The 16,386-nt window shown below is 40.8% G+C and overlaps 1 protein-coding gene across 1 annotated transcript; it reads left to right on the forward strand.

The window, feature by feature from the left end:
• The first annotated feature begins 552 nt into the window (after positions 1-552).
• On the forward strand, positions 553-11,112 carry LOC110522450 (lysosome-associated membrane glycoprotein 5). Its single transcript, XM_021600845.3, has 6 exons — positions 553-1,247; positions 2,767-2,945; positions 3,255-3,386; positions 3,651-3,744; positions 4,644-4,832; positions 9,748-11,112. The coding sequence occupies exons 1-6, from the start codon at positions 1,190-1,192 to the stop codon at positions 9,924-9,926; spliced, it is 831 nt and encodes a 276-aa protein (XP_021456520.1). The 5' UTR covers positions 553-1,189; the 3' UTR covers positions 9,927-11,112.
• The last annotated feature ends 5,274 nt before the right edge of the window (positions 11,113-16,386 follow it).

The raw sequence follows: 16,386 nt of genomic DNA on the forward strand, positions 1-16,386 counted from the left end.
AAATCATCGTTGGTATTTCTAAATGGAAAGTGTTTGTGTTCTTTGGAGGAGGAAAGTGTGTGTGTGTGTGTTTCCTCAATGTCAAGCTTCTGTGTAAGTTATGAAATCTTCACATAACCTTGACGTTAGAATACTGGGTCATTCTGGAAAGTCTACTGAGAAAGCTATCACATTTATACTGCGCTATAGTTATTTCATGTATTATTTATTGCCTATGTTTGTGGAAGCAATGTGAAGGAGGGGGGGGGGGGGTGGTAGAGGTGACAAGAGTATAGAGGTGTCAGAGCTGAAACGGTTGACAGACAGTTTTGACCCGATCAGCTATTATTTTCTGAGTGCTTGGCATACACTGGCAATGTCCGCTATTGCCAAATTACAAGAGATACAACATCATCTGACACATCACACATATTCATTCGTGCCGTGTGTTTATTAACGTTTAAAATCATTAGAATCATAGACACACAAAAGTCAAGGGTGTGTATTTAAGCTGTAGTATGCACAATGTCTATGACAAAGGTGTGAGAGAGCGGACACTCGCACACACGCACTGCCCGGTGTTCTCAAGACTGAGTTCACACTGTGCGGGAGAGCACGTCGCCAATTTGCCATCCACGCGCACACACACCACATCAACTGCAACCTGCCCAGAAGGAGAGAAGAGGTGGTAGCACACACTTCAGCTGCAATCACAGAGATGGAAACAGCAGCATTGCGGTACTGACTAGCTGTGGTTGCTTTTTGAAGGAAACTAACTTCGGGAGAGAAACTTAACTTCTTCCCCACAGCGAATCGCCTGAGTCACGCAGAGCGTCGTTTCCGGCTCCCTGTCTGTCTTAGTATGTGCAGGGGAAACTCTGCTTCGCCGCCGGTGACGCTCACCAAAAACTCTCTCATCGTCTGAATTTAGAGAGGATAGAGTCTTAATTAAGCTGTACAATGCGTTCAGATAGCAGTTAACGAAACAGCCGTGACATTTTAATACGCAGCAAACCAGATGCGAACTCTCACATTCACCTGGAGATTTGCTGCATTCGCGATGATCGTGACTACGAGACACTGAGCAGCTGTATCCCTCCTCTCTCTCTTTCTCCCTCCCGCTCTCTCTCTCTTGTCTTTTTCTCTCTCTCGCTCTCTCTTTGCGGGTTCACTACAAGGCTACCAGCCATTTAGCCATTTCGGCAGTGCAATGGAGCAGCTCAGATTCAGCACCTTGGACACCGCTGGAGTTCTACTGTGTTTGTTCGGTAAGCTGTGTGTGTGTGTGTATATGTGTGGCATACGATATTTTGGTCGTGACTGCACGCTGCAACCTGCGTGTCTCTTTGTCTTTGTGTGTGTGTGTTTTATACGACATTTCGGTCGTGACTGCACACTGCAGCCTGCGTGTCTGTCTGTCTGTCTTTGTGTGTGTGTGTGTGTGTGTGTGTGTGTGTGTGCGTATCTGTGAGAGAGAGAGAGACAGATAGAGAGAAATTCCTGTTGAGTTTGTGCGTAGAGGCACAGCCACCTGTTTTGACGTCAGTGCGGTGAAAAGCTGAAAAGCGCTTTATGAGAAAAAGAGTCACGTGCTTATCATTATTAGAGCCTTAGACTCACCGGTATGGGCGTCCCTATGTGCTGCCCATGTCGCTAAGGCATGCAGGGGACGAGTAACTCTCTCACTTGAGATCGAAGAGGTATCTTACAACCGTGTCATGTAGCTGTGTATTGTTTTACATCCGAGTGGGCAAATATACTCAAGAGAAGATTCGTTAAATGATCGGCCCGTTGTCTTTTGGGAGAAGATAAGTCCCTTTGAGCCTAATCTTTGAGTTTTTGGGCACACTGGGTTTGCTGATCATGCATGTTTGCATGTCAAGCACTGATTATTCAGTCTGCAACATCATTGACAGTAAAACCCATTCTTTCCAACCATCATTGACTGAAAATAAAGTAGTTTATTATTCTATTTTCTATAGATTCTATTTTAATCTGTTCCATCTGTTGATCTCACATGTTATATCCTCTTAAGGATCGGACTCTTTTTTTCAATTTTCGCATAAAATGGCACCCAAGTCTAACTGCCTGTAGCTCAGGACCTGAAGCAAGGATATGCATATTCTTGATACCATTTGAAAGGAAACACTGAAGTTTGTGGAAATGTAAAATGAATGTAGGAGAATATAACACATTAGATCTGGTAAAAGATAACACAAAGAAAAAAAACGTGTTTAAAAAAAAATAATTGTACCATCATCTTTGAAGTGCAAGAGAAAGGCCATAAGGTATTATTCCAGCAATTTAGATTTTGGCCACTAGATGGCAGCAGTGTGTGCACAAAGTTTTAGACCAATCAAATGAACCATTGTATTTCTGTTCAATATGTTGTATCAAGACTGCCCAAATGTGCCTAATTGGTTTATTAATCACTTTTTAAGTTCATAACTGTGCACTCTCCTCAAACAATAGCATGGTATTATTTCACTGTAATAGCTACTGTAAATTGGACAGTGCAGTTAGATTAACAATAATGTAATATTTCTGCCAATATCAGATATGTCCATGTCCTGGGAAATATTCTTGTTACTTACAACCTCATGCTAATTGCATTAGCCTACCTTAGCTCAACTGTCCGTGGGGGACCCACCAATCATGTAGAAGTTTTTAAGCATATTCATTGGAATATAGTTGGCGCTAGAAAACATATAAACTGTTATTGATTTGCCACTCTATTCCCACTGTACTCTACACTGCTGACATGACTCTATATTTCCCTGTGCTCAGCGATCCTGGTCCGGTTTACGGTCACCGCCGAGCAGGAGGGAGAGAACCTCTCTGGTCTGTCCACCAACCCGGATAAAGACATATTCGTGGTCCGAGAGAACGGGACCACCTGCCTCATGGTCGAGTTCGCTGTCCGCTTCACGGTCCCCTTCGATGTCCTCGCACTCAACGGAATAGATGTAAGACACGACTCCGACCTGTCAGACTTCGTTTGTCTTATCAACTTGAACTGACAGTGACACACTGTCCCATTTCTGTATATAACAATTTGCTCTCATTCAGACACAAGGACACCCATGCCATGTATTATGCACTTTGGCCTGTGCGTAAAATGATGTGCAGATCTTTTGGAAACACTGTACTGGGCTGTAGCAACAGCATACCAGTGTGAAACAATTCATAGAAGAGTAGTCTACTGAGAATAAAACAAGTGTCTGATCGACACAATGAATCATACACGACTGAATGATCTGTTCTGTTCTTTGCAGCTTATCACGGAGAATGCGTATCTGGCTCTGCCTCGCGGGGCAGACATAGAGGGGAAATGCGGGAGCCAGGACGCCCATATACACATCTCGTGGAATGATAACGCCTACACACTCCGCATCTACTTCGTCAAGGTTTGTCCGCTACTATGAAATAGTCAGTGGGCAAGCGGAGGTGATTTACATTGACCCAAAATCCTTAAGTGCGTTTACCCCTTGTGGAATTCTTGTAAAAATCTGTTTGGGTAACATCGCCTACACATAACAGCCAGGCATAATGTTCTGCTGCTGGAGACGATATGGTAAAAAAATTATATTGGAAAGCAGGGAATGACCGTGTGTGTGTGTGTGTGTGTGTGTGTGTGTGTGTGTGTGTGTGTGTGTGTGTGTGTGTTGCAGGAAATCAGTGGCAAGGGACATGTGTGGAAAATTAGCAAGGTGCAGTTTGTTTATGACACCTCGGAGAAAACGCATTTCCTCAACCCATACAACCGTGAGTAGCAATTGTAACCCACTCAGCAATTTCTGTTTGTTTTGCGGTATGCGGTATGTTTCATTGGAAAAATTATTTCACATTTGTACTAAACTGATACAATAAAGAAAGACAATTCACATGGGCCTTTGGATATTTCCAAATTTCATTTCTATTTTTTCAATTTTCTTTCTACAAAACATTATTATTATTATTATTTTGATGTTCCTTCTGAATATTTCTTTGGTCACTTCTGATTTATTGCAGTCATTTCGATTAGATATATTATAAACTCATTCATTTAATAGCCGTCACGACTTATTGATAATCATGACTTATTGAGAAGCATTGATTATAAATTAAATTAAATTAACTAATATAGGCTACATTCACGTAGCCTACCCTGACCGCACCATTTGTGGATTCAATATTAACCCACATTTTAAAACCCATGATGGAGCTGGAGTAAAGTTGAAAACGGAGTTATTGAAAGCAAACATTGCCTTTTTTTCAGGATTTTCATCGATTTTCATCTTAAGCACGTTTTGATTATATTGTAGGTCGCCCTTTTTTTCTGTACAAGCTAATGGTGTGTCTATCGCAGTGGCCGTTTTATGTGTTTGTAAAAACACAGGGATTCCTATAACCCTTGTACATAGAGGTTTTATACTTAAGAGGTTTTAACATTTCAATACTTATTCCTAAATCTTTCACAAATATTTTCTGAATAGGCTACATAGACTTTTATTTTGACATTGTGTAGCCTATAGGCCTACATATTTATTTAACCAACTTCTATTAAAGACGTGTTTTTGTGTTTCTCTGTATGAAATGCATGCTTCTGTGTATGTTTGTACGTACCTACTCATGTAATATGTCTCCTCATGTACTGTATCCTCCTATTCCTTCTCTCCATACAGCTGGGAAGCACACAGCCAGCACCCACCATTTGTCAGCGTTAGAGACCCCTGCTGGCCGCTCATATGTCTGCGAGGCTAAGCAGACACTCACCCTCATCTCCAGTGACCACCAGAAGGGAGTGACTGTTGCCATAAGTGACGTCCAGATCCAGCCCTTCGACATCAACTCAGATTTCATGTTCAGTGAAGGTACAGACTCTAACCCTAACGTCATACAGCCATGTTCAGTGAAAGTACAGACTGTAACCCTAACGTCATACAGCCATGTTCAGTGAAAGTACAGACTGTAACCCTAACGTCATACAGCCATGTTCAGTGAAAGTACAGACTCTAACCCTAATGTCATACAGCCATGTTCAGTGATGATACAAATAGAACAACAACCTACAATAGTACTCCCCTCATTTTCCAAATGTTTTACACATCTCAAATGTATATCCCAGTATCAAAAAGTTTGTCATCTTGAGGAGAGATCTGACACTAGTGATGATGATGGTGATGACGGTTTGCCGTAAAGTAGTATTGGAGAAGTTATCTCACAACCCCTACAAACTGCACTCTCCCTGCTCCCTTCATCTCCCTCTCCCTCACCCTTCTCTCTCTCTGGGGGCTGGGGGATGTTACTGCTTATTGAAGAGCAGAGCTGCAGAGAGGGATGGAGGGAGGATGAAAGAGAGGAAAGAGAGTAGAGGAGAAAGCGAGAGAGGTCATTAGGACTTTATTGCTGTAGTTACATCCCTGTCCTCAATGCAGACTTTAGACATTAGTTCTATAGTTCTGTCATGACTCTCTCTCCTGGGTGAGGATCAGAGGCGCCAGATCAGCTTGGCACATGGCAGGACAGATAGCTCAAACCCCCCCGAGGGGCAGTTGGGACGGTTTTATGACTTAATGCCGGTTGTAAACTTTCTCTCTCTTGCACTGCAGTACGGAGAAGTTAAAAATGCTTTAGTTACAACAGAGAGACTTTGCCAAAACTTCAAACATCAAACAATGAACATTGGGGCAATATATTTCAACATCCAAATGTTGGGAATTATGACAGATATAATATGGAAAATGTATGCATATTTTGTGATATCATTAAAATTATCAGAAAGACCTTATTACAAGATAACTGTAACTCTGAAAGTGTACACGTCCTAGTGATCAGGTTTGCTTCTAAATGTTGTATAAAATAAATTATTACATATAAGAATACTTTTGAAAAGTTAGAAATATGATTTTAGCCTTCTAAATGAAATAATGGCTTTTCATATTAACCTGGGCCAAGTCCGTAACCACGCCCATGTGAGCACAGACATTGTGTCAACATGATGGAACCACCTTTCCGACCAGAGGGCTTAAAAGGACTCGCGGAAGAATTAACATATTAGACCAAGCAGGTGGACGGTGTAAGCTGGACGTCACAAAATGGTTAAAACTACAACCCCAGAAAATGTTAAGACCCTCTGAAACTCTTGACATTTAAATAAGTTGAAGAAGTTGAAGTCTAAGTGTTATTGTTTATTAGTTTACTCCGATTGGGGGAAGGGTGGTAGGGTTTGCAGGGAATAATAAAGGTATATTAAAAAAAAAAGTATGTATGTCTATATAGGTATGTGTATGTATATATATGCGTATGAACAGTGGGCTCCAAAATGACTGGCAATGCAGAAACAATGCTTAAACAAATATAAACAATATAATTATAGAGATAAACTCAAAATACCAACATGTGAGAAATACTGTACTTTATTAATGTTTCAATGGAACCAACCAAAATTATTTATTGATTTAGTTAAAAATCAATGTCCTCCAAATCAAGGTTTCACAATTAATGGCACCCTTAAATATTATTGTAAATAGCATCTACCAAAATTAAACCACAAATTAAATTCCACTTATTTAAGTTTATCTAAGTCTTAAGGAACTATATTGAGCCATTACAGCACTTCCTGTTTCACTAGGATATAAAAATGAGGTAACACACATGCCATATCCCACTGTCATCCAATACCATTAAGAAAACAGAAGAACTAGCAGTTCAGAAGAGACAGATGGTCGTAGACCTTCATAAATCTGGTAATGGCTACAAGAAGATCCACAAACGATTGAATATACCACTGAGCACTGTCAGGGCAATTATTAGAAAATTCAAAAGATATGGTACAGTTGAAAACCTCACGGGTTGCACCCCAGGATAGGGAGGAGGATGGTGAGAGAAGCAACTAAATCCCCAAGAATCACTGTGAAAGAATTGCAGGCCTTTGTGGCATCTTGAGGTCACCAGGTTTCAAAAAGCACCATCAGACGCCACCTCCACAACCACAGGCTCTTTGGAAGGGTTGCCAGAAGAAAGCCCTGTCTGACCCCAAGACACAGACGCAAAGCGCTTAGAGTTTGCCAAACATAATTTAATTTATGACTGGAAGAAGGTGCTCTGGTCAGATGAGACCAAAATGGAACGTTTTGGTCAGATACAGCATCGGCATGTTTGGCGTCCAAACAGAGATGCATACCAGGAGAGGCCCCTCATACCCACGGTGAAATATGGTGGTGGGGCTGTTTTAATTCCAGAGGTCCAAGGGCACTGGTTAAGATTGATGGCATAATGAATTCTACCAAGTATCAGGCAATTTTGGCTGACAATCTGGTTTCCTCTGCCAGAAGGCTGTGACTTGGCCGTAGGTGGACTTTCCAACAAGACAATGACCCAAAAACATACCTCAAGATCCACACAGAAATGGTTCTGTGACAACAAAATCAATGTTCTGCCATGGCCATCTCAGTCGCCGGACCTCAATCCAATCTAAAACCCGTGGGCTGAGTGGAAGAGGGCAGTTGATAAGCGCAAACCCAAGAATGTGAAGGATCTTGAAAGGATCTGCATGAAGGAATGATCCAAAATCCCTCCAAACGTGTTCCTTAACCTTGTCAAACATTACAGGAAAAGACTCCATGCTGTTATCCTTGCCAGAGGTGGTTGCACTAAGTACTAAATGTTACATTTATTTTGTATTAAATAATTGAATGATTTTGGTTGGTTCCATTGAAACATTAATAAAGTACAGTATTTCTCACATGTTGGTATTTTGAGTTTCTCTCTATAATTATATTGTTTAGATTTTTAAGTATTGTTTGTACATTGCCAGTCAGGGGTGCCAGTCATTTTGGAGCCCACTGTATATGGATATATATATTTAGCCCCAAAAATATATGGGGGGTTGGAAATGATGCAGACAATTACATTCATGGAAGCAACAATCTTTCCGCAATATTAAGCTGATCCAACCATTTAGAAAAATAAAATTAAAAAAATAAGTCGAAGACTAGACCAATACATTCCCAGTCTGCAGCTGGTATGTAAAATAGTCTAGGACAATTGACCAAGACGAGAGGGAAGAACAAATCTCTCTCACCATCATAGGTACCTCTGAGGTATCTAGTCTAACAAACAGAGGGAAGTACAGATAGAGATCCCTGTGAACATCGCATGGTACACCTCTGATGTATCCATCCTAACGAACACTTAGCAACAAAGAAGCCTACAACTAAGGACATTGTGACCTCTGGTGGACAACCAGAGACTTACATTGAACTACTTGCCGTAGACGGATAGAGTGATTTCAACAGAAAGACGTCAGAGAAAGACATCTACGCTTAAATATATGTTTCACTTCTAATCCGAATGAGCAATTGTTAGGGTGCTAAATATTCATATTTGCGGTGAGCGTAGTTTCCAAATGTATGTACGATAAGTCCACTTTCTTTGTCTCTCCTGCTCTTTATCTTTCCCCACCCCTTTCCATTGTGTAATAAGTCGTCATATCGGGTTAGTCCACTAGGGACTTTTCATGTGCATTATGTTAGTAATCGATAACCTATACCGTGTGTGTTTCTGTGTGATTATTTAGTTAGTTAGTTAGTAAATAAATAGTTAAGCCAATTTGTGTATTGCCGATTCATCACTTAGGCTAGTGTTCTTGCGGATTAAGATATTTGTGACGTTCAGAATGAGACTGATATGGGAAAATAATTGAATGATGACTGGTATGATATTGATATATTCTTGAGTTAAATAAATTAAATAAACTTTTCCCGTGGTGCCCCAAATTACTAAGGAATCAATTGTTTCATAATTTATTTAATCAAGTAAAAATGTAACTTTGGAGGTAATTATTCGATGAATAGCAGTCATCACATTAATGATAGTCACGTCACGACAATTCTATACTGTGACCTCTAAAGGCGATCATGCTTCTCTCTCTGGACGGCAGTAAACTACACTGTTTTTTGCTACAGTACCCTTCAACTATAGTGTTTATTAACCCGTGGTATACAGAAGCTTTTCATCTGGCACTTATTAACCTTTGACACATTCTGTAAGATCTGCTAACCATCAGAGAGCAGTCCACCAATGATGTCGTAAACAATGGAGTAAAAACATCCTATGATCCAGGACATAATGTACAGTACATGTAAAACATACAGATCACTTAGCTAATATGAACTAAATTATTTTAAGGCCCTGACTGTTATGGCCCTGACTGTTATGGCCCTGACTGTTATGGCCCTGACTGCCCTTAAATGTGACTCTTTCTAATTTAGAGACCAGTGAGACTCTGTTTCTGGGACATTTTGACCTCATATTATTAAATGTTGACCTTTGACCTGTTATTAATCAGTGATGTCACGTTAACGCTCTCTCGTAGAGGAGAACCTTCTCACTGTGGGGATGGGAAAAAAATAAGGGACGTGACTGACCAGCAAACCCATGTTTAATTTCTCAGTTAAAGTTAAGGTTAGGATTAGGGTTAAGGTTAGGGTTTAGAGTTTAGGGTTGCAGGCCAGTCATGTAGCTTTAGTTGCACATGTGTGGATAGAACTGTGTGTGTGTGTGTGTGTGTGTGTGTGTGTGTGTGTGTGTGTAGGGGTAGGTAGCATGTGTTTGAATGCTCTTTTGAGCTTATTTGACACGTGAACACATCAGTAACAGTTGATTTAATGCAAGGCATTGCATGGCAACAGACAGACAAAAACATACACAAACACACACACACACACACAGTTCTAATCTATTCACACATGAATGTGTGTTGTGTGTGTGTGTGTCTACCTGCAGCCTATAAGTGCATCACGGACCAGAGGGAACAGCTGGAGGAGACTCTTCCTCTGATCCTGGGCTTCATCCTGGGCCTCATCATTGTCATCACACTGTCCGTCTACCACTTCCACCTTAAACTGACCGCTGCAGCTCAGTCTCAGCTGCCTTGCGACCGATCCATGTACAACAACATGTAAGGAACTGGACATTTAAACAGCCACTGTACCACAAATCTCCCTGGTCAAGAGGAATATGTAAGAAATCAGATATTATCATCACAATAATACAACTCCATGTTCAAGGTAATAGGACATTGAAACAAGCACAACATGATGTTCAAGGTAATAGGACATTGAAACAAGCACAACATGATGTTCAAGGTAATAGGACATTGAAACAAGCACAACGTGATGTTCAAGGTAATAGGACATTGAAACAAGCACAACGTGATGTTCAAGGTAATAGGATATTGAAACAAGCACAACGTGATGTTCAAGGTAATAGGACATTGAAACAAGCACAACGTGATGTTCAAGGTAATAGGACATTGAAACAAGCACAATGTGATGTTCAAGACATTACAACCACTATACTATAAAATCAAGACATCATGACCACTCTCCATTCAAGGATTGGACATTAGAACAACAATCATTGACTACAATTATAACCGCAACGCTCCTGCCTCTCCAAAGTCAAACCAACGTGACTTCCCCTGCTCTGAACTTCACCATATATTGGAGAGTAGGCCAGAACTTGATGGAGGCCTAACTTGCAATATGGCTAACGTGAGATATGCTTTTGAGTAAAACCATGCATTGAAGTCAATTGGAGACTTGCGCAACATTTGATTTACGCACAGAGATTTTTCAGTTAGCATTCCACCCATAGATGGTGTTCTGTTGTTTGTGTCCATAAATCGTAGTTATGTGGAGAAGCCTGCAGTTTGTCATTCCCCATCCCCTGTCTCTCTCTGTCTTTCCTGTGAACACGCTGCAAAACAAGTTGTGAAAGTGGAGAGTGTTGTGCTTTGTGCAGGTGTTTCAACGACCTTCAGAAATCATGAAAAATAAATAATTGCAGGCAGTGTATTTACTTTGGTTTGATGGATCCTTTTCCAGATCCCATTTTATGGAATTATATAAAGAAAAAATATGAAATATGTAAATAAAACAAAGAAAACATGTTCTGTAAATAACTTGCAAAGAAATGATGTAATAATTTATCTTCAATCAGAATGTCAGAAGAACAAAGTGTATCATTGTGAAAGAAATGTGCGATATTTAAGCTTCAAAAATAATAAATGTAAAATATTTTCAGAAGAACTATGCTGATGCAAACTTTAATGTTCACTGAAATAAATTTCCTAGGAGATGTCCTAAACCTGCGTAGGTCTGTTTTTCATGTTGTTTTGTGTATGCCCATATAAAACTGGTTAGCTATACTTTTGGACAACTTTTGTGTTTTTTATTTTACCAGGTAAGTTGACTGAGAACCCATTCTAATTTACAGCAACAACCTGGGGAATAGTTACAAGAGAGAGGGGAGGATGAATGAGCCAATTGTAAACTGGGGATGATTAGGTGACCATGATGGTATGAGGGACAGCTTGGGAATTTAGCCAGGACACCGGGGTTAACACCCCTACCCTTACGATAAGTGCCATGGGATCTTTTAGTGACCACAGAGAGTCACTAATGTCCCATCTGAAAGATGGCACCATACACAGGGCAATGTCCCCAATCACTGCCCTGGGGCATTGGGAAAGGATGCCTCCTACTGGCCCTCCAACTTTCATTTTCTCTGATTGTTGGATAAGTATGTCTGTTGTAAAATATATTTCAGTGGCCTGTTTTTCAGGCTTCAGTAGCCCTGTGTTACAAAACATGGAATATTGTCACACTAAATGGACTGAAAGAGATGGGTTACTTTCATAATATTAATTGAAGTCCCAACCATGAGTCTTCCAGGGGAGCGGTTGACAGCTGCGACTGAGCCCGGGTGATCAATGCTCCTGTCGGGCGTGGCATGGCCCAGTCATCGAGGCGGAGATGGGGTATTAATCTCGACGTATGACTCTGGGCCTTCAGAGGAAACGCGATATGAGTAAGTCAAATTGAAAATAAATGGAGCATCTGTGACATCCACACCTCTTTGTTTGAACACCACAGACATCATCATGAATCATGTCACCGCTGACACAAGTCATCAAACTCAGAGCCCTTACCTGGTGTTCATTTCACTCTGAAGTCCCATACATCTATCCTTGATTTGACACTTTGCACAGACTGAATTAATGACATTTTAATGAATGAAGGAAATGTTATATTCGTGTCAAATCAGCAGCTGGCAACCCATCCCTTATGAGATTCATTGACACATGAACAAACCTTACTATAATAATAATTATTCTGGTGTTCTTTGTAGTGCGCATCGCATGAAGAGTGAAATAATAAAATAAAAATCAATAAGTAACAAATAGTAAATAAGGTTAACCAAACAATAATTTTAAATCAAGAAAAATTCAACAGAAGGTATTTGAACCCAGTCTGGCACAAAGAGAAGATTGATGTGAGAGAAAGGCCTAATGACCTGTTAACCCTACCCTTTTTAGCAGTGAGAAACAAACAAAGCCTATACAGAATCCATTGTCTTTCTACTGTTTTATGGGTGACAGTTGAAGGGGGGAATTAAGCGTGGGTGGTTACCTGGTTGGTCTGGTGGTGTACAATCAGGGCCAGAGTCACAGTGGGCCTAGTTTGGTTCACTGCTAGTTTATTTACAGCTGTAGTTAAGGTGACTTCCTGTGAAAGAGGAGTTTTATTATCCTGGGTCAAACCAAATTTAATATCCTATTATAGTTCCACACAGGAAGAGCTAGTAGGAGAGAAAAAGCTATGACCTCATATATCGTCTAGTCATGTGAGGTGTATATACATCTTTCGGTTCATTTAGTTCAGGGGTGTCAAACTCCTTCCATGGAGGGCCTAGTGTCTGCAGGTTTTTTCTTTCTTCCTTCAATTAAGACCTAGACAACCAGGTGAAGGGAGTTCCTTACTAATCAGTGACCTTAATTCATCAATCAAGTACAAGGGTGGAGCGAAAACTCACAGACACTCAGCCCAGGTAGCCTAGTGGTTAGAGCATTGGGCCAGTAACCGAAAGGTTGCTGGATTGAATCCGAGCTGACAAGGTACATTGAGAGAAAAAAATATTTGATCCCCTGCTGATTTTGTACATTTGCCCACTGACAAAGAAATGATCAGTCTATAATTTTAATGGTAGGTTTATTTGAACATTGAGAGACAGAATAACAACAACAAAAAATCCAGAAAAACCCATTTCAAAAATGTTATAAATTCATTTGCATTTTAATGAGGGAAATAAGTATTTGACCCCCTCTCAATCAGAAATGTCTGGCTCCCAGGGGTCTTTTATACAGGTAACGAGCTGAGATTAGGAGCACAGGGAGTGCACCTAATCTCAGTTTGTTACCTGTATAAAACTCACCTGTCCACAGAAGCAATCAATCAATCAGATTCCAAACTCTCCACCATGGCCAAGACCAAAGAGCTCTCCAACGATGTCAGGGACAAGATTGTAGACCTACACAAGGCTGGAATGGGCTACAAGACCATCGCCAAGCAGCTTGGTGAGAAGGTGATAACAGGTGCGATTACTTGCAAATGGAAGAAACACAAAAGAACTGTCAATCTCCCTCGGCCTGGGGCTCCATGCAAGATCTCACCTCATGGAGTTGCAATGATCATGAGAACGGTGAGGAATCAGCCCAGAACTACACGGGAGGATCTTGTCAATGATCTCAAGGCAGCTGGGACCATAGCCACCAAGAAAACAATTGGTAACACACTACGCCGTGAAGGACTGAAATCCTTCAGCACCTGCAAGGTCCCCCTGCTCAAGAAAGCACATATAGCACGTATTTGGTCAATAAACTTTTGTTATTGACCAAATACTTATTTTCCACCATAATTTGCAAATAAATTCATTAAAAATCCTATAATGTGATTTTCTGGATTTTTTTTCTCATTTTGTCTGTCATAGTTGAGGTGTACCTATGATGGAAATTACAGGCCTCTCTCATCTTTTTAAGTGGGAGAACTTGCACAATTGGTGGCTGACTAAATACTTTTTTGCCCCACTGTACATGCCCTTCTGAAGTTTGCCAATGAACATCTGTATGATTCATAAGACAACTGGGTGAAAATGTTGTGGTCAGATGAGACCAAAATAGAGCTCTTTGGCATCAACTCAACTCGCCGTGTTTGGAGGAGGAGGAATGCTGCCTATGACCCCAAGAACATCATCCCCACCGTCAAACATGGAGGTGGAAACATTATGCTTTGGGGGTGTTTTTCTGCTAAGGAGACAGGACAACTTCACCGCATCAAAAGGACGATGGATGGGGACATGTACCCTCAAATCTTGGGTGAGAACCTCCTTCCCTCAGCCAGGGCATGGAAAATGGGTCGCGGATGGGTATTCCAGCATGACAATGACCCAAAACATACGGTCAAGGCAACAAAGGAGTGGCTCAAGAAGAAGCACATTAAGGTCCTGGAGTGGCCTAGCCAGTCTCCAGACCTTAATCCCATAGAAAATCTGAAGGTTCGAGTTGCCAAACGTCAGCCTCGAAACCTTAATGACTTGGAGAAGATCTGCAAAGAGGAGTGGGACAAAATCCCTCCTGAGATGTGTGCAAACCTGGTGGCCAGCTACAAGAAACGTCTGACCTCTGTGATTGCCAACAAGGGTTTTGCCACCAAGTACTAAGTCATGTTTTGCAGAGGGGTCAAATACTTATTTCCCTCATTAAAATGCAAATCAATTTATAACATTGTTGACATGCGTTTTTCTGTATTTCTTTTGTGGTTCTTCTGTCTCTCACTGTTCAAATAAACCTACCATTAAAATTATAGACTGATCATTTCTTTGTCAGTGGGCAAACAACAACAAAATCAGCAGGGGATCAAATACCTTTTTCCCTCACTGTAAAAATCTGTCGTTCTGCCTGAGCAAGGCAGTTAACCCACTGTTCCCCGGGCGCCGAAGATGTGGATGTTGATTATGGGAGGCCCAACACCTCTCTGATTCAGAGGGGTTGGGTTAAATGTGGAAGACACATTTCAGTTGAATGCATTCAGTTGTACAACTGACTAGGTATCCCCCTTTCTCTCCGTGGAATGAGTTTGACACGTGCTTTAGTTGTTTTAACTACAGAGGCAAGGCTATTGTTGCTACACCAGAGTCCGCTGAAGTGTCCCGCTAAACGTTATTAAGCCAACACTGAAGAATGTTTTGGGTCATATTCAATTTAAAATCCATGGTTTGGTGTTATCAGGGATGGACAAAAAACATCATTCTTGTTCATCTGTAGTGTGGGCAAAGTGGGGTGTAGCCTAAACAGCAAGCAACTAGCGGCGATAGGAGATTTCAGCAACATGGACAGCGATGAATTGGGAACCTTGAGATCTGACATTCAGAACCATAGGACAGTGGGCAGTAATGCAGCTACACAGGAAGCAATAAGCCTGCAGGGCAAGACTCCCACACAAAAATCCATATTTCACTTCAAATATAAACCTTTAGAATTGTGAATTGTAGGGATTAAATATGCAATTATTTGAAATGAATTGAACTATTCTTGATTCTACTGTATACGTCTACATGCAGGAATGTATATTTGAATTAATTTACCCTGTAAACGTCTGATTGTGTGTTTAAAGGCCCTCAAATTGACCCTGGGTTTGTACAGGTGAGAGTGTGGAAAAACATGCTTCGCTTGTCAATGTTTTGATTAGCTTTTTTAATCAAAACCAGTTTCACTGATAACAAACATGCAATATCACTGTACAAGCAACACCATGGATAGTAGTACCCATTCAAGTCCCCCAATAGTAGTCAAGGATAAGCCAGCTCACACACACAAACACACACACTCTCAAGCACACACACATGTTCATATTTACATATCACAGTGAATGATGGGTAAAAACGATACGGGGTTACACTGTTCTCTAGTCCAATCAGAACTGAGAATCAGATTGCGGCACTGTGTGTGTGTGTGTGTGTGTGTGTGTGTGTGTGTGTGTGTGTGTGTGTGTGTGTGTGTGTGTGTGTGTGTGTGTGTGTGTGTGTGTGTGTGTGGTAAGATAAGAAACAGATAACAGCCAAGTTGTGTGAGAGTTGAAAATAAAACCTTTTATCACCGTGTGTGTCAGACTGAGAAGCTCAGATATTGCTGTAGGAGTCTTGTATGTGTGCCCTTTGAATTGATAGGAGTGTGGTGATGGGTAAAGAAAATGGCTCTGTTTCAAATAAACTATTCCTGCCAATCCACTCAAACAGTGCTACGTGTGATTTGTGTTAAATTACATTGTCAAAAGATGAATACATTGGTGATGATAGATACGTTTGGGATATTGCTTGTATGATATAACCAATATCACTGTCTGTCTGGCTGTTGATATTTATAAATGTAAATCAAAAAGAAAGGCCACACTACCAAAATATAAACCTTCAATTCAAAAAAATAAATACAAACTTTAAAACAGCATACAACATTCTGGCATTACGCGTTTTTACAAACTCAATGGAGATTCTCTCTACAAATGTGGGATAATAAATATATTCAGG

This window comes from Oncorhynchus mykiss, chromosome 4, assembly GCF_057628025.1.
Source record: "Oncorhynchus mykiss isolate SJ-2025 chromosome 4, ASM5762802v1, whole genome shotgun sequence".
NCBI lineage: Eukaryota > Metazoa > Chordata > Actinopteri > Salmoniformes > Salmonidae > Oncorhynchus > Oncorhynchus mykiss.

Bases quoted from the DNA above. Each gene is read 5' to 3' on its own strand.
- LOC110522450 (XM_021600845.3), top strand. From the start codon at position 1,190: ATGGAGCAGCTCAGATTCAGCACCTTGGACACCGCTGGAGTTCTACTG. The intron at 3,745-4,643 runs GTGAGTAGCAAT...CTCTCCATACAG, and splicing joins TTTCCTCAACCCATACAACC to CTGGGAAGCACACAGCCAGC. The intron at 4,833-9,747 runs GTACAGACTCTA...GTCTACCTGCAG, and splicing joins AGATTTCATGTTCAGTGAAG to CCTATAAGTGCATCACGGAC.